The 26,733-nt window shown below is 43.9% G+C and overlaps 1 protein-coding gene across 18 annotated transcripts in view; it reads left to right on the top strand.

Moving 5' to 3' along the window:
- The window catches only part of FOXP1 (forkhead box P1), a 1,092,253-nt gene that overhangs the window by 931,569 nt on the left and 133,951 nt on the right, over positions 1–26,733 (top strand). For 17 of the 18 annotated variants that reach the window (XM_068253977.1, XM_068253974.1, XM_068253975.1 and 14 more), the window contains one exon: positions 4,782–4,871. In XM_068253977.1, coding sequence (XP_068110078.1) covers positions 4,782–4,871 — 90 coding nt within the window. The remainder of the gene's footprint in view (positions 1–4,781; positions 4,872–26,733) is intronic. The other variant, XM_068253984.1, reaches the window with a different exon arrangement.

Raw genomic sequence — 26,733 nt, 5'->3', positions numbered from 1 at the left:
ATCTGACAAAAACACTTCTTGCAAAGGATCTGTACAAAGATGCCAGCCAGCCTCCAACACTCTTGCACACTATTTTGGCAGTTGGACTGAGCAACCGTTGTTCAGGAAGTGCTTTTGAAAATAAAGAAAACCCTCAGAATCCCCTCATGAGTAGATGGGCTAGCCCAAAACCGGATCTTTTGTAAGTGACAATGATATTGGAAGAAAAATATTTGTAGCGCATTTTCCTCTGGAACAAATGTATATGTTATACAAATGCATACAAATGCATTTTACATTTAAAAAATGCTCACGATAGTGGTCCTTTAAGCCCAGATGTGAAGTTAGAGTTTGTCCCTGCTCAACAAGTGTTACAGCTATACAAAGTGTATTATTAGTGAAGCTTTTATTATGGTGAAATGTAAGATTTGGTAATAGGGTTTATTTTTTTTACGCATCATTTAAGGGTGTCTATAATACCAATGCTGTAGACAGATGAGGTATGTGCTTTGAGCATAGCAAAGTGTTGCAGAGAGGTAGAAATGTTACAGAACGCTATTGCCCTGCTTCTCCATTTTACTCACTACAGCACTTCAGTGACAGGTTCCTAGAGCTCTGAGTGCTTTACCTTGTAATCATCCTAACAGCTGCCAAGCTTCTAATTTGCTGGAAGCCACAGGAAGAAGTCTGTACAATCCTCTGTACAAATGAAGTTCTTTCCTGGAACTGTGTACACATGAAGGCACTGACAGGTGTAGGTGCAGAGTGAGCGCAGCCCATAGAAAGCAGTGAGGACTCTGAATGGCTAGAGATCTCTAGATACCTGAGTTCCCAGTGGCTGCTTTTTGTTATATAAAGCTCTGGCGACAGACCAGGAAGCATTGTGTAATCCACATGCACAGCATGGATAAATGTGCAAATTTGTTTTTGCTTTAAACAAAAATCCAAAACCTTCTTACCAAAGTACCACTTTATCACCAAAACATATAGACATTTCTTAAATTATATATTTTTGTAAAGTGGGATTTTTTGGCAAAAGAAAAAAACCTTTTTGCTTGACCTTTTGACCTCAATGCTTTTTTTGTGAAAAAAAAAATCACATTTTACAAAAATGTTATATACAACATTTCCATCTGTTTGAACCCCCTCCCCCCAAAATGTTAATGAAAACTTTGGTAAAGAAGCAAATATGGGCATATTTTCTCAACTCTACAGAGCAGTAAGGACCTCAACAACCGATAATGAGAGCAGGACCATATTTCTGGAGAGGCCACAAAGACCCATACCTTGGGCGGCAGCTGGCCAAGGGGCAGCTTGACATTTAAGAGGGTTTGCTACATATGGAACAAGAGGTTGCAAATAAGGAGCAACATATGGAAACAGGGAGCTGCTGCCTAAGGGATCTGTATATAACTGAAGGGAGCTCCTATGGAATGAAATAAGGGGTGGAAAAGGAGGGGGCTGTTGCACATAGAAGGGAAGCAGCAAGAGAGGTTTCGTCATGCTTCATGGCCTAATTCTAATTGCAACCTTTCCACCCCTTTTTTCTCCTCCACCTCTGTGATTGTACCTCTGTTTATCCTAGAGTGAAATCATGTCCCTTGACATTTAATGCATAGATGCATGTCCCCAGTGTGTGGGATTCACATTCATACGTAACATCTTCAGTAGACTGTGTGTGTATTCAGCTTTCCACAAATGCCTGTTCTGAGGTTCCTACACGTTGCACACATGGACGCAGCTGCACATGTGGAGCAGATGTTACTATAGAGATCATATATCTCTATGGTGACCACATGTGTACAGGGAAATGCTGGAACTGTATGTGTATAATCCTTATATAAACCATGGGTCTCTAAAACAAAACCCATCCACTGTAAAGCCAATGAAGGATGGATTAAGGATGGTTCAGCCATTCCAAGACGTACTGGAATAGTATCCACCATATATTCAATATAACTATTCATGGCTTTTACTTGCAGGGAATTGCTCCACAAAGTGCTGCAATAAGTTTTTAGGTTCACCAGTTTAATGGTAAGCAAGGGGGTTTATTTTTAAGAAGGATAGCATAAAAGTGGGGAAGTTGTCCAGAACCAATCAGGCTTCAACTGTTGAAAAACAAAGACTGATGTCTGCCTAATCACTCTCAGCCAACCCATATTTTCTCCAGAAATGTTTGCACCTCTTTTGGTATATCAGCCCCTGTGTTCTCACCACACAGAATGCGCTAGCACATTAGTTGCAAATTGATGCCCAGCTCCGCTGCCCTGGGGGAGGTTTCACTGTCCCAGGTATTTGTTGGAATTACAGTGCAGGAATTGTTCAAGGAATTTCACTTCTTTCTTTATTCCATTGGGCAATGAAGCACCCTGCTCTGATGTTGAGTTTGATATGGATGAACATTATTGACAACTTGAAATAGTAATTGGAAGGTACCAACAGTTAAAAATGGATGCAAGAAGTTGCTTGGTTATGGCGGAAATAGTTGGCTGCTTTTACACAAAGAGGTTAATTCACAAAGAGACATGATCTCATCTCATACATTATCTCTTCTTATCTGTATTTCACGCTATCTAAGTAAAACCGTTAAAGCATTTCACAAGCACAAAATACTAAAAAATACGGGAAAAGTAAAATCGAAGTTAAGTTAATCATGAACAACAAACAATATTGAATAATCTTGTCTAGTTTTGCTGGGTCACTTGTGTTCTGGAGTCCTGGAGAACTATGGAATATGGAGGCTGTCAGTGGATAGCATGCTAATCTTTCTCCTTGAGAATCCTGGGGCCACATGCAATTCACTTTTTCTCCTGCGTTTTCTCCTGGGTAATATTTTCACAACTTGCCAAGAAAATACTTTTTACGCCACCAGCATACAAGAAAATAGAATAGTTTTGATAGTACCTTCTCACTGACTTTTTGGTAATTTTTCAATTGTAAAGTGCTTGAAAAATTATTTTAAATACAAGCTGAAAAATTACCTCCTAGGAGAAAACGTGAACTGCGTATGGCCCCTGGCTTCAATGCTACATGCCTACTTTTCATATAAGCTAATTTCCTCTCAAAAATGTGATAGGAATATTAGCTTGTGAGACCTTTAAAACTATGGACATATTCAACTAGACTCTTTAGAGAGTTGTGTAATATGCCAGCACTATAGAAATGTGGAAAAATAAATTAATTTAACATACATTGCATTGAAAAGAAGGTTTTGTCTAAACCTTATGGCAATACCATTCATGAATCAACATATTTACCATTGTAGCCCTTTTCATTTGGCTGTTCATAGGCTAATTTATTTAAACTGGCTGTACTTAAAAGCTACATGGTTCCAATTTAAGGCACCCTTTAAAGGGATTCTGTGGCCATTTAAAAAAAACAAAGTGTCACTTACCTGAGGCTTCTACCGGCCCCCTGCAGCTATCAAGTTCCACGTAGTCACTGAATCCCCCTCCGTTCCTCCGTCACCAGTGAATTATTTGTCTAACTAGATCAAAAGCACTGCGGCTGCGGGGCCGTGCTGCGCCTGCGCAGTAAGCTCCCGGAGACGTGAGCGAGGACACGCGCGGCCATGGCAGTGCAGCCGCAGTGCTATTCCCCTTGGGCGGCTGCAGCCCAAGGGTGCAAATGAAAGAGGAGTTGCTACATATGAAGGGGGAGGCTGAAAATGGGGAGCAACTCCTGAAAAGGGGAAAGTGATGCCCAAAGGAGCTGTTCATGAAAGAGAGGGGCTTAAAGTGTACCAGAGCTGACCTAAAATGAAGATTTGATACTCGCCTGCAGCTTCCTCCTGCATCATAAACCCGTCTGAATCTCACGCCGTCCTCCTGCAGTCTGGAGTTCAGTCACGATCAGCCCTGGTAATAGGCTCAGTTGGGCCCAGCCTGGGTCTTCTGCGCACGCACACGACTAAACCAGTTACCGGGGCTGATCGCGGATGAACGCCAGACTGCGGGAGGATGGCGTGGGACTCAGACGGGTTTATGAGGCAAATGGAAGCCGCAGGTGAGTATCAAATCTTCGTTTTAGGTCAGCTCTGGTTTTCTTTAAGTACATGAATAATACACATGGAATGGGAGGAGGGGTGCTGCACATAAAAGGGGAGCCCCAACATACTTGGCCTAGGGGCACAGAAACTATAAATCTGGCCTTGCTAAAGCATGTATTTAGCTTTATTGATGTGACATTGTAGATGTCTATCAATCTATCTGTCTCTGTCTAGCTGTCTGTTTACATTATGAGCGTGTGTATAAAGTGTATTACATGCTTTCCAATATATTGTTATTGTTGTTTTTTTTTACTTCCTCTGTGCCTTTCCAATCCTTTTTTATCCACCCACACTGTTCTGTAATGAAATTGAGTGGATTAAGGTCGGTACAGTAGCCAGAAGTATATGTACTTGAAGCCCATCATTGTAAATGGATGCCTGTGTTTTACAAGCGAGATTTACCATGCTCCTCCACAAGGGCGCAGCGTCTTTGTTGTAACAAACAAAGGTCATCCCTTGCCTTCTTTTAATTAGGCTGCTCGGGAGGGAAGGAAGAAAGGAACACAAGGCATGTTCTCTATCAGTGCATTTTGGAAATTACTTCTCAAACTGCTTTGCCAAGCAGCTTCTGAGCGGCCCGAATTTATAGTCAGATTTCTAAAGAAATGTCAGAGCCACGCAGATAAAAGAATGTGATTTTTTTTTCAAGTCAGGGTTTTATTTTTATTTTTTTGCGCCTCACACACACAAACAGAAGTTAAGGCAGCGTCACTCGATATGGTGTAACTGACACTATTGTACCTCTTCCTCGCAGCAGCAGATTCAGGAGTTTTACAAGAAACAACAGGAACAGCTGCAGCTTCAGCTATTGCAACAACAACATGCAGGAAAACAGCCAAAAGAGGTAAAAATAAAAACAAGAAAACACTTTATGTTAAACTGTCAGTCTTGGAAAAACAGAATTTTTTGTTGTGGGTGTACATTAAAATTCTGGCTAAAGCAAAGGCTTCATGTTGCTATTTGGGACTGATTTGTCATCGTACAATTGTTTAGTCTCACTCCTGTTGCTGCGTAGAGAGATTCTCTGTGGTACCTACAGGTCTCCGCATCCAAGTCTTTCAGACATACTTCACCCTTTCCTCTGCAAAATCGCTGTGGCATTTTTTTCTAAAGTCTTCCGCAGCTCTGTGGCCACCCCAGCTTGGCAGACAATTAGGTAGTGGGCCACAGCAAGCAGCTAGGGATGGTCACAGTGCTTCTGAAGACTGAAGAAAAAATGCCACAGGGGTTTTGCAGAAGAGGGGGCGGAGTTTCTGACAATTCATTATGGACAAGTGGGAGAGTTTTTAGCCCTGCCACCTGCCGATCTTGCAGCAGTAATAGACAGCCTTACATTGGAGTCTTTGTATTTTTCACTGATGGTACTCTTTAGTGTGGGCGCTTGCAATACACGAGTGGGGGTGCCGGGGCTCTGATTATCTACCCTATATGCAGACGAGCTCTGGATATTGACAGTAGTTAAATGAACAGGATCCAGTGCTTGGCTGTTATATAGCCGAGCTCCCATTAGTATGATAGAGTGTAGTGTAAGATGGGCTAGTGTTGGGGAATAGGGTAGACAGAAGACAGAGCTAAAAGCCAGTTAGAAGAGGTTAGTGGAGGGGCTGCAATAAGAGGAAGCATTACTGTTAGGCATTTAGGTAGGGGTTTTCCTTGTGGTGGTGGTGGGGTTCTACCTGACTACAATACCTGGCACCCAATCTAACACACAGCTACAGTAATTGTAGGCCAGTCAACAACCTGTTCTTGCATTACTGTACTGCAATTCCGTGTATACAGACAGACCAGGGCATGCTGATTGGTCAGTAAAGAGTAGCAGCATACTGATGAGTCATCCCTTCCTGCAATGAAGCTCACATTGGAAGATTAGCAGCATTGTTATACTCTTCCCTGCCCCACTCTCTGAGCTGATCCTTAAGGGCTTAAAGGTGCGTACACACGCACTACGGCAATGAACGACGGGTCTGTCAGACCCTCCCGCTGGGCGGGCGTTCCAGCGACAGTAGTGCGTGTGTACAGTCTGTCGGCAGACTCATAAGGCTGTTTCTGAACGATACGATTCGTTCAGAAACAGCCTTATCAGTCCGCCGACAGTGCGTACACATGCGCGTACTGTCGGCTAAAGACCGCCCAGCGGGAGGGTCCGGCAGACCCATCGATTCCTTTTGTAGTGCGTGTGTACGCACCTTAAGTCAAGTACATGAATCTGTCCCCAAAAGGGGTAGTGCGTGTGTATGCACCTTTAGTATATAAAACACAATAAATACCATCTCCAGCAAACAAAATGTTTTTGTTTCTCACTAATTCCAATGTCCACCCAACTGAACATCCAGCAAGGTGCATAGTAATTATAATTACTCTTAGAAGGCCACTATGTCTCAGATTAATTTACATTGCTGCATAACCTCTCAAATCTTAATTTATGGGACTGGGTGTATACCAGGGGTCCCCAACCTTTTTAAGCCCAGAGCCCACTATCCCGACCAAACTTTTCTCTGGGGCCCCCCGGGGGAGGGGGGGCGTGGTTAGTGGCGGCGGCAGCCCCCCTCTTTTCCCTGATTTTGAGTGTAGTATATAGGTAAGTAGGTATCTAGGCATAGTTGCCCCGAGTATAGGTAGCTAACACAGTTGCCCCTGTATAAGGACTATAGTTGCCTCAGTATAGTTAGTTAGGTAGTATAGTTACCCCAATATAGTTAGTATAGTTACCCCAGTACAGTTAGTACAGTTACCCCAGTATAGCAAGTACAGTTACCACACTATAGCTAGTACAGTTACCACACTATAGCTAGTACAGTTACCACAGTATAGCTAGTACAGTTGCCACAGTATAGCAAGTACAGTTACCACAGTATAGCTAGTACAGTTACCACAGTATAGCTAGTACAGTTGCCACAGTATAGCAAGTACAGTTACCACAGTATAGCTAGTACAGTTGCCACAGTATAGCAAGTACAGTTACCCCAGTATAGCAAGTACAGTTACCACACTATAGCTAGTACAGTTACCACAGTATAGCTAGTACAGTTGCCACAGTATAGCAAGTACAGTTACCACAGTATAGCTAGTACAGTTACCACAGTATAGCTAGTACAGTTGCCACAATATAGCAAGTACAGTTGCCACAGTATAGCAAGTACAGTTACCACACTATAGCTAGTACAGTTACCACAGTATAGCTAGTACAGTTGCCACAGTATAGCAAGTACAGTTACCACAGTATAGCTAGTACAGTTGCCACAGTATCGCAAGTACAGTTGCCACAGTATAGCAAGTACAGTTGCCACAGTATAGCAAGTACAGTTGCCACAGTATAGCAAGTACAGTTGCCACAGTATAGCAAGTACAGTTGCCACAGTATAGCAAGTACAGTTGCCACAGTATAGCAAGTACAGTTGCCACAGTATAGCAAGTACAGTTAGGCCAGTATAGCAAGTACAGTTAGGCTAGTATAGCAAGTACAGTTAGCCCAGTATAGCAAGTATAGTTAGCCCAGTATAGCAAGTACAGTTAGCCCAGTATACCTAGTACAGTTAGCCCAGTGTAGCCAGTACAGTTAGCCCAGTAGATACCCCAGTATAGCTGCCCCAGTGTAGCTAGCAAAGGTGCCCTCTCCCCCCCCCGCGGCCGCTGCTCCTGTTACCTTATGAGCGGGCGTCCGTTTCCTTCCTTATATTCCTCCAGCCTCGGCTCTCCTCTTCGCAGCATGTCGTATTACAGCAGCGCTTCCTGCGCGGCTATTGTAAGGAGGGAAGGAGGTGGGGTAGCGGCTTCCTGTAGCGGCGATACGCATCACCGTTACTATGGGAACTGCTGTCCCGGCTCCCTTGGCTCCTTACAGCAGCCGTGCAGGAAGCGCTGCTGTAATACGACATGCTGCGCAGAGGAGAGCCGCGGCTGAAGGAATATAAGGAAGGAAGCGGCCGCCCGCTCATAAGGTAACAGGAGCGGCGGCCGCGGGGGAGAGGGAGAAGCCGCGGCCCCCCAGAAATCTGCCCAAGGACCCCCAGGGGGCCACGGCCCCCAGGTTGGGGACTCATGGTGTATACCACACTACCATGTTGCTGCCCCCTGTCCAATCAAAATATAAAGCAAAATGTCTCAAATGCAGCTGACCGAGTAATTCAAAGTGCAGTATAGATATTTGTGGGAGGAGCTGACTTAACTGCCTTAGGACCTGCTTACCTGTTATATGTTCCCTACCATCACCATTGCATCAGACAGCTGTAACATCCCTGTTGTTGTTCTCTTGTTAGCAACTCCAATTATTTCCACCACCACCACCACCACCACAGTTCTGTTTCATTATCCCACCCTTAGTTACTCTTCCATCTTGCTGTGTCACCTTTTACGTTGTCCTAAGTTAGTGTCTTCATGTTATGATGCCCCCAGTTTAGTGCCCACTTTATACGTTCCCCTCTGCTAATGTCCTTCCCTTGTGGTACCATTTTTATGCCTCCATCAGTATCCCTGGTAGCCCTGCTGACCTGGCAGTGTAGAATACTGTAAATATTACATTTTTCTCCCTGCCCATTTCTGCTTGCACTACTATCCTCTGAATCTAGTGCTATACATGTCCCTGCTGCTTCCGGCTCGCATGGAGGGTGGTGCTGAAAGAAGTGGAGATGCCTCAAAGGAGGGCTCAGGAAATTGCAGGTGGTGATTTGAACTACAAGTAAAAATGGGGAGGAAACTATAATTACCATCAAACTGAAATCTGCACCGTCCTGGGGGGACAGTTGGAAAGACTCAGAGCATGCAGGTAACGGATTGGGAGAATGTGTCCCTAATCAAATAGCCTCACAATGAAATTCTAGGTGTAAGGAGAAGTTACTGCAGGCTAGTTGTCATTCCCATATTGGTGGTATTGTTTTTTATACACTAATCTACTATTGGAGTGTATACAGGAAACAAAAATGAACACCATGCCCCTTCACCACCTTGTCTCAGAATAAGAATCACAGACACAGAACATTTATATCATGCTTTTCCCCTGGTGGACTCAAAGCATCAGTTGCAGCCACTAGGTTGTGCTCCGTAGTCACAGTAGTAGTCAAGTCACTAGGGAGTCTTGCCCGAGGTCTCCTTACTGAATAGGTTCTGGCTTACTGAACAGGCAGAGCCGAGATGTGAACCCAGGTCGCCGTGTCAGAGGCAGAGCCCTTAACCAGTACACTATCCAGCCAACAAATGGGATTTCAGTCCAATATGTGTGTGCATGACTGTTAAAATGTGAAACAATTATAAGTAAAATATTATAAGTAGAAGATGCAAAAAGTTGTCGGATTATAATTTATGCCATACATACAACTGATATAAAGGAATACAATTAACATGCATTTTAGTGGATTTGGTAGATGTTAGACATTGAAATTGATGTGTCTGTCTCATGCAAAAAACAAAAATCCTAATTCGAATTTAGGTAGACTAAACTGAATTGGTTTTCTAACCCTCCAATAGTCGACAGGCTGCACGGATTGAGTTGTGTTGTATTGAGAACTGATTCCTGTTACAAACAAATGTGATATCTTTTGAGGCCGGTTTCATACCAGGCACCATCATTTTGGATGCAGTGTGATCAGAGGATCCCACCGGATTGTTAAAAACATGGTTCAGATAAATGCGCAGTAATGTAATGTTTGGCAGCAAGCCAGACTATAAGTGAGGCTCTCTAGCTCTGACTTCCTGTGGCCGAAATACGAATTTACATGGAAGTGTATTGAAGAAATATGCTTCCACGCATGTGCACGCAAAACAGTTTAAAATATCCATGCCGCCATTAACTTACATAACTTCCGGTCAATGCACGTCACCACACATGATGACCCATAAAGCGCTGATTATTTTGCGTCAGATGCGAGACTTCCGGCGTATCGCATTGCATCATGTATGAAATGTCTCATATATTTTCATTGCTTTAGCGTTACCCTGCCGTAAAAACGGGTGACGCAACACAATGAAAACGCTGTTGTGTGAAAGGGGCCTTAAGCTTCCTAGGTAGCTGTCTTGATTAATTGCAAATGAACTGATGTGTCTATGTTTATTATGGCTGGAAAGCACCTCATACACTGGGGTTTTCGGGAGAAATGGAATTTGCTTCAATCTATTTTTAAATGTACACATGCCTCTATTTAATACATCTTATGTAAGTGCCATTCTTTTTTTTATTTTTTGCGTTTCATTGATTATTTCAAAGATTCCAACTTAAGAGGCCTTAATCGCACAGTTGTTTGTCCGTCTTTTCTCCTCCAATTTTTTTTTTTACATAAACTGTAGAGCCATAAAGGTAATGCTCAGTTTTATGCAAAGTTGGACTCCCAACTCAACTGATTTTGGACCAAGTGGAGAAAAGGAAAACCATTGCTCTTCCATGATAGTTCTTTGTTGCCTGTTGATTCTGAGATCAGTGGTGCATATATTACTATCATTAAAGTGACTCTGTAACAAAAATGTCATTGTGTTTTCTACCATCCTACAGGTTCCTAAACCTATTATAATGTGCTCTGGCTTACTGCAGCACTTTCTACTATGACCATCTCTGTAATAAATCAGCTTATCTTTCCCCTGTCGGACTTGTCGTCCTGTGTCTGGAAAGCTGCCAACTCTTCAGTGTGATCTGCTATGCATGCCCCCTCTATGCACACTCCCCTGTGTGTGTGTGTGTTATTTACATTAGCCAGCTTTTCTCTGCTCTCTTATCTTTTACAAGCTGGCTAAATCCTCTGTTCACATACTGATGAGTCACATACTGCAGAATTACAGACAACCGGGCAGAGCTGTCTGCAAGAAGAAACAAACAATCAGCTTGTAACTCTTCAGTGAGCTGCAGGGGGAAAGAAACACACAAATGATCTCTTTAGATTCAAAAGGAAAGCTGTATAAAGCCTGCTTGTGTATGGCTGTATTTTCTATGACTGTACATCAACCTACTTCCTGTTTTGGTGCCCATTTTGTTTGTTTATAAACAAACTTTTTAAAACTGTTTTTAACAACTTTTAATGCGGCGAGGAGCGGCGAAATTGTGACAGAGGGTAATAGGAGATGTCCCCTAACACACTGCTATGTTTACTTTTTGTGTGATTTTAACAATACAGATTCTCTTTAAATAGACTGCTGCTTCAGCTCTTTGCTCCATTTTTCCACATAAACCTGACAGTACAGAGACAAGCTACATGATCGCTTTATGCCCACAGTTTAATGCCTTATAGGCCATGCTGCATTTCTTTTCCTGGCTTTTTGAATCTTAATGACCTCTAAATAACCTGTAAGGGTTTATTACAATAAGTAGGATGTGAACAAACCCACTGATATTTTATCCCAAAACTTTTCAAGAGCTGAAAACGTTTGTCAAGCTTTTGCAGTTGTCTGAGTCCTCAGTGAAGAATCTTAACAGCTAGAAAGTGAGTTTTGATCCAAAATGCTCGGGTTTCCGGAGAACAGAATTTGGCAATAAAATGGCCAATACTAATACCTGTTCCTGCAACAACTGCCACAATGATGCTGCATCCTTATTGGAATGATTTCCTCAAAGTTCCCTTGAAGTTCCTGTTGTGCCTCTGAGACTGGAAATTAGGGGAACCTATCAAAGGCTCGGATCCTTCCAAAGCTGCATCCAGAACTGAGAATAAAGTTGCGTTTTAAAACACAGATAGTCTATGCAATACCATAAATGTGAGGAGCTGAAAGACATGACACCACATGAAAAGTGCTTGCTTACAAGTCCTGGAACTTGGCTGCTTTTAATTCATTAACTAACCACTGAATCACAGCTGACAATAAGCATTTTTGCAGACAGAAAGCCCAAATGCAAAAATAGGCTGTCTGTTTATATTGGTGCCAAAATTGGTATGGTCTTTTTATTGCATGGATTAATGAGCGTCTACTCAGAGGCTGAATTACACTTTACAATTGTATGTTTCGTTTTTTAGGTCCTACAACAAGGCTTGTGAATCTTCAGTTGCTTTTGATGCTACACTGTCTGGTTATCAGAACTGCACTTAGAAACCCTATGAGGATCCAAGCTGTAGCCACAAACTGAGAATAGACCCCTTGTTACTCTATGGATATGAGTGGGTAGCTCACATCACCACACTTCCCCCACTTCTCATACATTTGTGTATATGTTTATGGAGTTACTTTTTGACAGTATTGCCGTTTTCTCCCCAGAATTTTTTTTCCTACTGGGTAGCATGAAAAAGTAGCTGTGTGGTGCACAATGAGGGAATGCAGGGTTGGCCCAACTCTGCTTACAGCATAGGATGAGGAGGTGAGCAGATGACAGCTGGGTGCTCACCAAAATTAGCTGGGTGGAGCACCCGGATAAAAGAGCTTGGGGAGAACACTGGTATTGCCATCACAAGAACAATAGGAGAGCTGGCATGAGCACTTGTTGGTCAGCACTTGTCCTGAATACTCTGATGGATGCACCAGCATGCCCCTTTCAGTCTGCCGATCTGTGATCTCAAATGCTTCAACTTTTATACAGTCAATAGTTACACTGCCATACCCATCATGCATTGCATCTTTGGGAACATATTCATTTCCTCAATTCCCATACCTGCTGTGTACATTATTATATATAGCATTAATATTTTCCAAAGTGCTGTATACAGTACAAAACAAATAGTGGGGGGTAAAGTAGTACCTCTACAGTACATCTTTTACCGGCATGTACATAGCAGCGCATCTGCATTGCACCCCTTCTTGAACTCCACTGTGAGTTAAAATAGGAGCATTTGATTGCTGCAGGGTGATGGGAAACACATGAAAAAGGAAGGGATAGTAAAGAAGCAAGGGACAATCTGCCCCATGCCATATCTGGGCCCCATAGCAACTCCTGTGACTATAGTTGCACCACTAACTCCAGATGGTAATGGTAATACCACTAGTGAGAATTATGCAATGCTTGTATGACATAACCTGTTCTCTGATATTTGCCACACAAAGCATATTCCTGAATAGCGGTGCACAGGCGATATTTTGCCCAGCCTTGTAACCACCGTTGGGTGAGATATATGTCAGAACACCCTCAGGACAAAGCCACTTGCCTATATTGCATCGGGCTTCTATACCGTGTCTTCTCCCATCGTTTTCATTATATAGAGCACTTGAGTCTCGCTGAAAAAGGGAACAGATTAAAAAGTGTCTAAAATGTAAATCAAACGGGCCAACAGTAATTAAAATGGAAATGGCACTGGGAGGGAAACGCATGTAATTGTGAGATATCGCAGCGCAAAATGCTCTTAGCTTTGTTTTGTAGGCTGTTCCTTTAATTCAGCAGGGCTTACTCATCAGTAGCAATTCAATGCGCGTTAATGACTCCGGGATGCAGGCATCACTCCGGACAAAGGAATGATTATTGTGCGGTCAAAAGAAGTTCAAAGACAAGAAGGGAATTTCAGTTTTTTTCCCCTTAGAGAGCCACATTCAAGAGCATACAAATTAAGCCAAATGTTAAAAACCACAGTCTGAGAGCCGACTTCAAAGTCACAACTCTCTAATTAATGAACTGCGAGCTTCAGTTTGGACAAGTCGTGGTTTGACGCACTCATAAATCAACATGACAGATTTGTTTCAGCGGCTCAGACACCGCTTGTCATTGAGTCACATCAGATGTAAACAGAAAAAAAAGAGGAGAGCGCAAGAAGAAGAAGAAGGAGGCGCAATTGATCAACAGAATTGGTAAAAACCAACTTTTGAAGTACATTATTCTTGATCACAGGAAATGGCTGTAGCCTCTCGAGGCTTGCATTCCTTCTGCCAGTATCTCTTTTTTTCCCAGATTCAAAAAAGGAAAGCAGAGAAAGAATTATGGATCCTCTCCCCTGTGGCTGTCAAGCTCTAGCCCCCTGTTGTTATTTTGTGCCTCTCTACATTCAAAGGCATCACAATTTTTTGAGCGTTTCGGAAAAGGATCTCTTAACTCTATATTTGAACAAGTACAATGAAGCTCAGGGCTGCCTCTGTCATTCTTGAGTAAGCGGAGAGTTCACCTGCCACTTCATATTAACCTCTTGTGTGGTTTATTAGACATACTACGCTTTTACTTTCTTGGTATTTATTTTGTGTTTTCTTTTTTTTTTCTTCTTTTCTCTGAATGCCAGGAAGCTTGCTTTGAGACAGCGCTGAGTTCAGACATACACTCAAGAGGCAGATGAAGGAAATGTAAGGGCAGGACGGTCGCGTACAATAATAAAATGATAAAATGTCCATGCCTTATAGATTTATCTGCTGGCGCAAGTCTCTTGTGTCCTGTACAGGGTCTGCATCTTTGGAGCAGGTGACCCCATTACTGCTGTTCTTTTTCTTTAGCGTGATACAGGAAAGCACAGGTCTGTTTTTTGGAAGTTTCAGCACAATGCAGAAAACAAATCAAACGTTAAGCTTGGCTGAGATAGACAGGAAAGGGCCCCTCCCAGTAGCGACACATTTATCCCCCGGAGTGTTGGGGAGTAAACCTTTATTAGGCTGTTTCCTTTTACATGACTCAATGTTAAAATAACCTCTGGTGTCATGCATTCACTTGTAAGAAGCTGCCGTACTTTCAGATAACTGGATGAAATCACAGAAGCAGTTTTTCCTCTTTTTTTTGTGCTGCTCTTTTAAAAGGAGATCTCTAATCAGAAGCTGGTAATTGACAGGTATGTTACCCAAATGATGCTGGGCTAACTAAGTAAGAGTGTAAACACCAATGCTTGTCAACTAAAATGTTGAAAGTGCTGTTGTCTACAGGAGTCATTCATAATAAATTTACTAATCAAAGGCATTATGGAATAAATCACAATTCTAGGATTTTTTTTAATAAAGAAGTCTTGATTTACATTTCTACACCCTCTAAAGCAGGAATGTGACACCCAATCACATTAGAAGCCCAAATTTAAAGCACCATCTAAGCTGTGGACCAAATTGTTTATAAAAATATAATAGGGGGGGTTGTCTCTGGTGAGTTTCTTTAAATGAAATATCGGGGCAGCAACTGACTGTAGCCGCATCACTTGTGGGCTTCTCTGGGTGGGAAGGCAGCATGCTGTCGTTTGCAGTAAAATGAAGGAGGAAATGTGCCTGTATACAATAGCTCATGAACATGCTTACAGCAAGCTGGAAATTACATTCGTTTTGTAGGATGCCCAAGCTAGTGGGTGATGGGGGTGGCAACTTTAAACAGCTGACAGCAGTTTTGCATAAAAAGAACACTTGCTGACCGCTTCCCGGAGGTATGGACATCAAGATTTTAAATGCATGGTACACATGTGGCCCAACTGTAGACCTGCCCCATGCCTGTATACAGCCAGTGACAACAGGAGATGGGGAGGGTGCACACCTGCATGTATACAACACAAAAATTGGCATACGCATACATCCGTCAGCTGCAGGCTTCCATCTCCATGGAAGCACCAGGTGGCGCTCATACAAGCGGCAGGGCATCCTACTATGTTGTACACTTGCAGTTTGCTGTGAGCATGTATATAACACATTGTGGTGCTCTCCATTTCCCACTTTCTTTCACGGCTTACAATTGTGCACATTTGAAGTTCTTGAGAGTCACATAAAATGACAAGGTGGGCCGGATTCAGCCCGTGAGCCTTAAAGAGTGACTGACACCTTCTAAAAATCCTCTTTTTATTTGATATTTATCTTTAGCAGTACAAGTATAGCTAAAACACCGCATTCCCGTGTCAGAACGATGTAATAAAAAATTTGGGGATCACTTCCTGGTAGAGGCAGAGCTTTGTGCTGTAGCTCTGCCTCTACTCGCGTCAATCCCCGGTGATCGCCGCCTCTTCCTGCCCCTTAGTCTTCTTTCACTGAGAGGGGCGGGGAGAGGCGGCGATTAGCGGGGATTGACGCTACTGGAGGCAGAGCTACAACGTTAAGCTCTGCCTTCCCGGGAGGCAAAATCGTGGAATTTTGCCCCAGTATTTAGGGGGTTTAATTACATCGTTCTGTCACAGTAATGCGGCATTTTAGCTATGCTTATATTGCTGAAGATGTCAAATAAAAACAGGATTTTTGCAAGGCTTCAGACTCTCTTTAAAGGGACACTTAAGTAAAACAAAAAAAAATGAGTTTTACTCACCTGGGGCTTCCAATAGCCCGCTGCAGCTGTCCGGTGCCCTCGCCATCTTCCTCCAATCCTCCTGGCCCCGCCGGCAGCCACTTCCTGTTTCGGTGACAGGAGCTGACAGGCTGGGGACGCGAGTGATTCTTCGCGTTCCTGGCCACAATAGCGCCATCTATGCTGCTATAGCATATATCATATACCATATAGCAGCATAGAGGGTGCTAATGTGTCTGGGAACGCGAAGAATCACTCGCATCCCCAGCCTGTCAGCTCCAGTCACCGAAACAGGAAGTGGCTGCCGGCGGGGCCAGGAGGATCGGAGGGAGACAGCGAGGGCACCGGACAGCTGCAGGGGGCTATTGGAAGCCCTAGGTGAGTAAAACTCATTTTTTTTGTTTGACTTAAGTGACCCTTTAAGTTCGACATCTGTGCTCTATATTTATATATTCCAACCTACAAAAAATTAAAGGGAACCAGAGAGGTTGGGGGGAAGCTTTAATACATACCTGGGGCTTCCTCCAGCCCCATAGGCACGGATCGCTCCCACGCCGCCGTCCTCTGCTGCCTGGATCCGCCGGTACCGGGTCCCGTCATTGCCGCTAGTCGGCCAGTCGGCCGGCGGACGCGGCCGATTCGCCGCATCACACGGAGCTCCTTCTATACAAGTACGCATGAGGCTGCCTGCTGTGCAGCCGCATGCGTACATGTATGGAGGGAGCCCCTGTGATGCGGACAATTGGCCGCGTCCGCCGGAAGTGACGGCCCGGTAACGGCGGTTCCAGGAAGCGGAGGATGGCGGCGTGGGAGCGATCCAGGCTTATGGGGCTGGAAGAAGCCCCAGGTATGTATAAAGGCTTGTTTTTTTTTTTTTTTCCAGCCCGTTCCTCTCTGGTTCCCTTTAATAAAGAAAAGCTTCTTTGCAGCAATTAAGGTTACAGCTAACATCACTGCAGTTTATGGAGTTTATCTTCTTGACTTTTCCAGATTGCTAAGACTGGTTCAGCAACCTGGCAATCCTGGTCATGCCCTCCTATTCACCACTTAAAAAGGCACATTGTTTCTTTTTAAGGTCACAATATTTCTCCCAGTGTGCAGGGAAGAAGGCCTAGGGGAGACCATACCAATTTAAAAGGGTCATATCTTTACAATAAATAAGACTAGGTGTATTTTAAAAAGTACAATCTCAGGATCACTGAAAATTTGTGTAATGGAGTTTACCATGGAGTACTGGGGCTTCTTATCTGCTTTGTTGTTGGCAATAAGAGTAAGACCACTCTTTCTTGAAGGGCTATTAAGCTCCTCAATCTTGGTCTTGCACATACCATTTGTAAAGCTGTGGATTGAAGCAGGTGTCATGTCATCGCTTCACCCTCTTCTGCTGGAAAAAAGTTATTGCGTTATCCATCATTGCAGACTCAGTTATAGAGGTGCAGAGGTAGCACAAATAGGCTTACAATATAAGGGTTAGGGAAGAGGGACACATAAAGGGTGGTGGGGTGTAAGTCCAAGGAAGGGGGGTGGAGTTATGAAGATAGCAGGTAAGCAATGGTGAACAGATGGGTCTTTAAGGCATGCATGAATGAATGAGTTGAAGGTGAGGGTGAGTCTAATGGGGAGGGATTACCATAGAGTAAAGGCCACTCTGGAGAAATCCTGGAGCCTCGTGAGTGAGCAGGTGATGTGGGGGTGGACATCCGTAGCGTGTTGGAGAAGTGGAGAGAGTGGGTTGCGGAGTATCTCTGGACAAGGTCCAAGGTGTACAAAAGGGAGGTATGGGGAATGGATTTGCAGGCCAGGCAACTAGTAGTTTAAATTGAATTCTGAGGGGGACAAGTGAAGCCGCTTGTAAAGAGTGGTGGTGGGAGGAGTTAACGAGCCTGGCAGCTGCATTCATAACAGATTTTAGGGGTTTGAGTCTGGTCTTGGGAAGTCCAGTAAGATTGGAGTTACAGTAGTCCAGTGAGATGATAAGAGCTTGGACCAGGAGTTTGGAGGTTTCAGGGATTAGGTACAGCTGTTTTTCAGTATATAGTAAAAAGTTTGTCTATTAAAGTGATAGAACTTTGGACTTTTTGTCTCTGCCTGCCTCTCTTTATCCCAGCCTTGCAATTGGAATATATTGCTAGTGGCTTCATTGATGTTTGGTGAAGAAGTGTTGTACTCCGTTAAGGTATCTTGACCAACAGCTTGCAGTCTTCTGCCTTAAATCAGAAAGCCAGTAGACAATATATATTTTACGGTCATGTTGTATGTAGCTGTGTATGCCATTGTGCCTCCTGAATTCAGCAATATGTCTATGATCTCTAGCAGTTTTACAGCAGTCCTTTTTTGTGGGGAAACCAATGCTGATCTGTTCCAAGGCCAAGCTTCCCAAATACAGCTAAGGATCGTGGCGTAATCCAAAGCCAATAACATGTCTGTTTTACACTTTTCCTACACTCCTAACCTGATCATCATAAGACAAACTGATGGCAGCTGGACTGGTTTTGTGCATCCAACTTCCTTCTTGTCTGCATGTACCTCTTAGAAAAGGTTAACCATGATGTACATCTCCAGACATGACCTAATTAGCTTTGAAAATGGTGATTACTCATTGAAGGAATCTAATCTGAAGAAACTTGTTTTACTTCATGTGAAGGTAGAATTATAAGAAGCAAAAATCAATAAAACCTAAACATTGTCTTCATAGCCTAATCTTCATCATACAGCTGAGAGAGTAGGTGAATAATGCTAAATGCCAGCAAGTCCATTTTAATGCAGATTATTGATATTTATTTTTATCGCACCAACATCTTCTGTAGCGCTGTACATATTACAATAAAAACATCCTTTAGCCAGAGTACAATAAAAACATCCTTTAGCCAGACTGGTCCTGATCATCTCTACTCTGTACCCTCTACCCTGTACCCTCTACCCTGTAGTTCCATCAGAACACAAACTTTGGTCCACCCCAATGCAGAGCTTAGTATAATGTAAAGGGTATGCTATCGACACCTAGTGGTTATCAGCAGTCTGCTGGGTTTCATTCATGACCATTAGCAATATTAAGTTTCACTGCTGTGGATCCAGAGTAAGGCTGGCAGAGGGACAAAGAGAAAATGTGGGTGACCAGCAGCTAAAGAGACAATGCATTGTAGTAGGAAATGTGGCACAGCAATTTCTCTCCGGGATACTTCCTGCTGCATACTTTGCTTTAGGTGGTTCCACTGGTGGCAGCAGAGAAGGATGGAAGCTTCTCCTACACCCTGAATTACATATAGGGAAGCGCTCCACTATGCACTCTGCATTGACTGAAACATAGACTGAAAATATTTGTATCAGTTGACTTCATATTGACCATTTGAAGAAAAATCCACCTACTAAAGTCCTCAAGAAGTACAAGAGGGCAACTTGAGATTTGATTTAACGATTAGTCGGGCTTTGTGTAGAGCTGGCCTTTAGTAAAATACTTCCTTTAAAGGACATTATTCAGTAGAGTAAATAATTTAACATTATTTTATCGGACAGAGATGTATAGGAGGCCAGCTTACCCTGCATCATTCTGACAGTTTATGTTAGGTTGTAGGGAGTAACCCAAGAAAAGGAAAAACAGACCTTTGACAGGCACTGGAGGGCGGGGAGCAAAACTGAAAAGTTTTATCAGGATATTTCAGTATTTTAACAGCAGCTACTGACCTGTCAACAGAGCCCAGCAAAGACCTTTTTTGTGTGCATTCAATTGTGAGAAGTAAACAGAAAGGCTTGTATCCTGTGTTTAGTAACTGGGTGGGGAGCACAGTTTGGCAACATAGATTCCTCTAAACTCTTTCATGGACAATGCGTCCTGTATACTTTTATATCCTGCCTTTTTGTAATGTGGAAAGCTGGTATTAACCTTAGGACAGATAGCAGGGAAAGGAACTTTTCAAAGTTGTTGTACTTTATTTGTCTTTTGTTTGCTTATGGCTCCAATAGTTTCAGGCATGGACTTAATGTTCCTCTGTAATGATTTTCTTCCTAACATTGTAGAGTAGGTCTGGTCATTCATTGTTAGACTAACTCCTTGAAATTTCATAGGATAAGATATTGAAAGTTAAGGCTCTAAAGCCCAATCTACACGATACGATTCTTTGTGCGATTCAATTACGATTCTATTTACGATCCGATTAAATCCGACATGTCCGATTGGGATTCGATTCAATGCAATTCAATTTACCATTGCAAAACAATGGCAAATCGAATTGAATTGAATCGAATCCCAATCGGACATGTCGGATTTAATCGGATCGTAAATAAAATCGTAATCGAATCCCACAAAGAATCGTATCGTGTAGATTGGGCTTTACAAACGTTTTAACTAAAGTCGGCTGAGGCAGCCGATAACGACCGCCTCAGAAGGTAATCCAGTCTTTAAATGGAAACTGCCAGCCCGTGAGCGATCCACCAATCTGCTAGCCCCTAGCGAAGGATAATTTTTTTTGTCCCTGCCTTTCCTCCATTACACATGCGCTGCTTCATCGCTCCTGCATATAGCAACAGAGTGCAGCTGACACGTGTCTGTGCAGCCTAGCTCAGCAAAGTCGCACAAAGGGATCAGGGTCAGATGCCCTATTGGCGACATGCATGTACCTTTACACCTAACAAAAAGAAATTGGGATTTTTACCTTCTCTCAAAATAAGTTTAATAAAATATATGTGTTACTTCTGGCACTGTATTTTTAAATTTAGTAATTTATTTAAACACTTTGTATACCTGCAGCTGCACAACTATTCATAGTAAATAAATACCCCTGCACTGCTTTCTGGTGCAGAAAATGCAGTCTGAAATTAACTTCCTGTGATTTAAAGTAGAATGTGCCCACATAGTGGGTGACTCAAAATCCTACCCATCCCTTGTTCAGAAAACAGAATTTGAATGATGTGGCCAATAAACAGTGCAAGTGAAGAACACCATTTCCATGCTCAACTCTTGTCACTGGCTCTGTCATTGCCATCTTTCATTGTCTTCATAACATGCTATCTACTGTAATGATAGGAAATATATTTGGGCCTCTATTGTTCTTCCTACTTTTAAAGTCACATGGTTTCCTAAGTTACCTAAAGACATCCAAGAAAGGGTGGAACTGCAGGGATGATCTGACCATGGTCAAGGGTTCTTCTCTGATGGCTGTATTTTTTAACATGAATGTCTACAGAGAACCTTCAGGAATGAGTGGAAGGATAAAGGCCTATGAACCTTTGTCCCTTTACTACCGGATGTAAGAAGAAAGGAAAATCATCTTTATCCAGCCAGTTGGTCTGTCTATGGGATGGACCATTTGTTTATCCAGTGTTTATCACAAACCTTGTGAATGCTTGCCATTAGGTAGCAGAGAAGCTTTTTACATGTCCAAGGATTTTGTTGATACAGTCCAAGGTAAACTTTCATCAAAAGCATAAAATCTGAAAAAAACAAAGTCTAATGTTCCTACCACTATCATTATTCTTGGGCCTGGAGTTATTTAAGAGATGTTCAAACTGATTTTAATTGTTCTCACTAATCTTGTCATTGCAATTCTTTCAAAATCTTGTCATTGCACAATGAATATAAGTAATGATCCAGCTTGAGAAGTATTGTGGCCTTCCCTCAACACTCTCTTTGAGGTTGGTGGTCCTCATAGCTAAATATGTCTGCTTATCTTAAGGTAGCCATACACTGGTCGATTTGCCATCAGATTCGACCAACAGACAGATCCCTATCTGATCGAATCTGATCAGAGAGGGATCGTATGGCTACCTTTACTGCAAACAGATTGTGAACCGATTTCAGCCTGAAACCGTTCACAATCTGTGGTGGTGGTGGTGCTGCCGCCGCTTCCCTCCATCCCGCATACATTACCTGTTCCGCCGGCGCGACTCCCGGGTCTCCGCTCTTCTTCTCCGCTCTGGTCTGGTCTGGTCTCCGGCATGCTTCCCTTCTTCCTGTCTGGGGGAAGTTTAAACAGTAGAGCGCCCTCTACTGTTTAAACTTCCTGCCGGGACAGGAAGAAGGGAAGCATGCCGGAGACCAGACCAGAGCGGAGAAGAAGAGCGGAGACCCGGGAGTCGCGCGGGCGGAGCAGGTAATGTATTGCAGCTCTATTGCGTCGGTCGTCGGGCACTTGAACGCCGCTAGCGATGCGCTCTTTACCCGCGGGCGATCGACGGTTATTTTCCGCACGACGGGATCGGACGGAATGGATCGAAATTCAGCATGTAGCGCGAACGATTGGCAGCAGATTCGATCCCAGTGATCGAATCTGCTGTCGAAACGGCGGAAAAATCGGGCCAGTGTATGGCCAGCTTTAATCAAGTTAGCTGTAAAAAAAGTTTTGTTAAGACTGAGTAGGTCTCTCATATAGATTGGGGAACAAGTGAATGTGTTGGGCGATGATGTTACAATGATTTGAGCAAGAGGGCATGTTTTCTCTTCAGTAATCCATCAATCTCTGTGTAGACAAGTGATGCATATAGATATTTTGTTTCTCCCAGTTGTTACTCTATAGGCATCAGTGGGCAGCAGAATGGAGACAAGATCCCATCTAGGGTTCTGATCACTAGTTTGTAAACTCCTACATGGTTACCATTACTCCAGACAAAAAAAAAACATGCTATAGCATTACAAATGATGTGTACATAGACATTAAAATAATATTGAAAAACATATATGCCTCTTATAGTAAGAATAAGGCATATCAATTACTCTTGTCACATATGTGAACTTCTAAATTGGATAATTGCTATTTTGTAAAGCTTCAAACACATGCTAGATGAAACTTGGCTGAGGCGGCTGATAACAACTGCCTCTGCTGAGAATCTAGTGTGAGTACAGCGGCCACTGATGTCACCTGACGCCTCAAGCAGCGATCAGCCTGATGGATCAATTCGTCTGATCGCTGACCAAGAGCATTATTCTCTTCTTCACTCAACCTGTCCGCCGCATGTCGTCACTCTCGTTCCGCTCTGTTGGTCCTCTACTCCCCACATAAAAACAGAACATGTCGCTAACCTGCAGCTTACCAACGCATCTGTACAGCCCCAGCCCTGCAATATTGCCCAAGGGATCGGGTCCTGATCCCCACCATGCCACATTCCTTGTATGTGTGTATGAGGCTTAAGCATAAGCGTTAACTTATATTTGGTCTTCTGAATTATCAGTATAGTATCTAGATCTCATGCCTTCGGATATCTGGTTAGTGATGCTGACCTGGAAGCGGAGGGTGTACATTTACAAAACTATGTCCACAGGTAGAAGGAAGACCTGATTTCACAAAGTTATCCTTAGCTGGAGAACAATGGAGAGTTCTGCCTGTTTTCAGCTCGCGATTCAGTTTTAGATTCCCGTCCTGCGAAGCAGGTTACGCCATGATGAGATTTGAGCACTTCATCTAATTTGAATGAAAATGTGGCTTAGTAAGTAAACTCATGTGTAAAACACAATGAATGTAGCGGAGAAATGAGACTGACACGTTTATACAGCCATTCATCACCTTTTTTGTGTCACTGACCTCGATTGTCTAACAAACTAAGGTGGCATTTGTCATGGTGAGCTTTATTTAATTTTGCGTATTTATTTTCAATGGAAAAATGTAAATTAAATTGTCCCCAATTTTACAGTTTGTAGAATTTTTTTCTCAAAGTTTTCTAAACTGTCCATTAGTTTATACTCACTAATTGGCGGTCGTGTCTACTAAGCGGACTGTGATAGAATTAAGCATGTTTGACAGTATGGGATTGTTTCGAAAGTTAGTTAAGCATGGCTTTGATGCCTATTTATTTGTAGGTAGACTGGGCTGTTCAGTGGATAATTGTATCCAGCATATGTAAGAGCAGTTAGGCTCCGTTCCCACTTGTCTTCCGCATCACGTGCGGCAAGCGGGACCGGACAGTCTAAGGTCCGCTCTGATGGCCCGTAGTGATGCGGCTGGAGCCGGGGGCACGTGTGCTCCCCCGTAGACCATATGGGGTAACTCATCTGCCTGGCCCTGGATTATTGCAGACTGCACAGAAGTGGCTCTGCTTACTCCCACGGATCAGTGGCAATGTGACAAGTGTGAACGGCTCCTGTGTATAACATAGATGCCATTCACTCTACAATTGGCAATGAACGGAGAATGGAAAAAAAAAAGTCTGTTCTCCACTCTAGTGGGAACAGAGCCTTAAAGAGAACCCGAGGTGGGTTTGAAGAATATTATCTGCATACAGAGGCTGGATCTTCCTATACAGCCCAGCCTCTGTTGCTATCCCAAACCCCCCTAAGGTCCCCCTGCACTCTGCAATCCCTTCATAAATCACAGCCACGCTGCTGACAAACAGCTTGTCAGAGCTGGCTGTGTTTATCTCTATAGTGTCAGTCTGCTGCTCTCCCCGCCTCCTGCAGAACTCCAGTCCCCGCCTGCATCCCTTCCCTCCCTGCTGATTGGAGGGAGGGACGGGGGCAGGGACCGGAGCTATGCAGGAGGCGGGGGAGCAGCTGAGACTGACACTACAGATGTAAACACAGCCTCACAGCACGGCTGTGATTTATGAGGGATTGCAGGGTGCAGGGGGACCTTAGTGGGGTTTGGGATAGCAACAGAGGCTGGGCTGTATAGGCAGATCCAGCCTCTGTATGCAGATAACATTCTTTAAACACACCTCGGGTTCTCTTTAACCTGCAGTCCAAAACAACCTATTGCAGAGGGTTTTTTGTAAGCTAGATTGCTATTGACACATAGAATCTTAAAGCTGGCCATACACTGGCCCGATTTGTGGCCGTTTCGACAGCAGATTCGATCACTGGGATCGAATCTGCTGCGAATCGTTCGCGCTAAACGCACCCGCCGATCCGATTTCCTCCCGAAATTGGATCGGTCCGTCGATCGCGCCGTGCGGAAAAATACCTTCGATCGCCCGCGGGTAGGGAGCTCGGCGCTAGCGGCGGCCGATCCGTTCAGGTATACATTACCTGACGCTGGCTCCCGGGCATCTTCTCCGCGCTGCACCGCTCTGTTCCTGCTTCCATCCCAGTGTACATTAACTTCCTGTGTCACTGCAGTGACCAGGAAGTTCAAATAGAGGGTGCTCTATTTGAACTTCCTGGTCATGGAGTGACACAGTGTACGCTGGGATGCGGTGCGGAGAAGAGGACCCGGAGCCAGCTTTAGGTAATGTATACGGGGGGGGGGGGAGGCGTCAGGAGCAGCTCAACAGATTGTGATCAGTTTCAGGCTGAAACCGATTCACAATCTGTTTGCAGTAAAGGCAGCCATACGATCCCTCTCTGATCAGATTCGATCAGATAGGGATCTGTCAGCTGGTCAATCTAATGGCAAATCGACCAGTGTATGGCTACCTTAATAGTCTTGCAAGAATCATGGCTTGACGTATTCTGTTTAATAACAGACCAGTTAGAAGTTAACTCTCCTACAAAATATTGTGCACCTTACCCTTTCTTCTGTGAAAAGTCAAACTGACAGAGTTACATCCAGCTGCCCACTGGCCTAAGTCCTTTAGTGACATGTATCTGGCCAACTTTACAATAAATGGTCGGACCCAAGTGGAAGGTACATACCTTCAGCCTCGGGGGCATGGCCTGCGCGCGGTGGAAGATGGAAGCCTAAGCTCAGAGCTCCTGCCGAGACTCACAGATCCCCACCGCTAACCCCTTTGCAGCGCTATGCTATTGAAGCAAAAACATCCAGAAAGCTTCGTAGACACCCAGAGAACAAAAGGTGTGCAGCCAAGCAGAAACATTGCAGCCATATTCCCCATGCAGAAGATGGACAACTCTCGGCGTGAGACACCCAAGAGGGCGCCGATGCCTGCAACAGCAGAAGACCCGCAGACCAGCCTATCTACAGAACCTCTGGTGAGCCATGCTGACATGTTTGCCTATGTTAAACAACTCCCTACGATGTCTGACATGACCAACTTAGCCGCAGACATCAAAAACAGTATGATGGGTGCAGTGCATGAGCTCAAGGAGGATGTGCAGGGCCTAGTGAAGCGAATTGAGGACACAGAGAGGGCAGGAGATAATAGAGATGCAACCATTGAGGAACTACAGCAAGCAACGGTTTCTCATAACTTACATCTGATTGAGATGAACAGACATATGGAAGACTTAGACAATAGTATACCAAGACCTCTCACTGATTACATTAAGAAATAGGAGAGCCCGTGCCGCTCACACAGCATTACGTACAAGTGGAAATTCCCTTTTGGCCTGCAGGCCTCACGAGATGGTCGCATAGCTGTTCTACGCCTCCCGGGTGATGTCCACAAGTTCTGCAAAATCCTACGTATACCTTCTATAGATCTACCTGACTTTTACTCAGATTTCCATTTACCCGTAATCATGGGACATATGTTTAACGAAGGAGCCATCATCCCAGCAGGAGATACATGGCCCAACAAATCTGGACCCAGATCCTCTTACCTCTCAAAGAAAAACGGCGGCTCAGATCGTAATAGGTCTAGGGATCGTTCTCCCCTCACTGCTGATCGAGATACCTCCAGAGAACGGGAGATGGGGATTGACATACTTCCAAGCTAAATAAATCCTTCGTGTTTGCTTTTTCACATATGCCTGTCTGAGTCCCCACTTGCTGGGCACTTTGCTGCCATGATTATGGCTCTAAACCGACCTGTTGACTGTGTTAATAAG

Source organism: Hyperolius riggenbachi, chromosome 9, assembly GCF_040937935.1.
Source record: "Hyperolius riggenbachi isolate aHypRig1 chromosome 9, aHypRig1.pri, whole genome shotgun sequence".
Taxonomy (NCBI): domain Eukaryota; kingdom Metazoa; phylum Chordata; class Amphibia; order Anura; family Hyperoliidae; genus Hyperolius; species Hyperolius riggenbachi.
The sequence above is the reverse complement of the archived record's forward strand: the minus strand, read 5'-3'. Positions and strand labels throughout refer to the sequence as shown.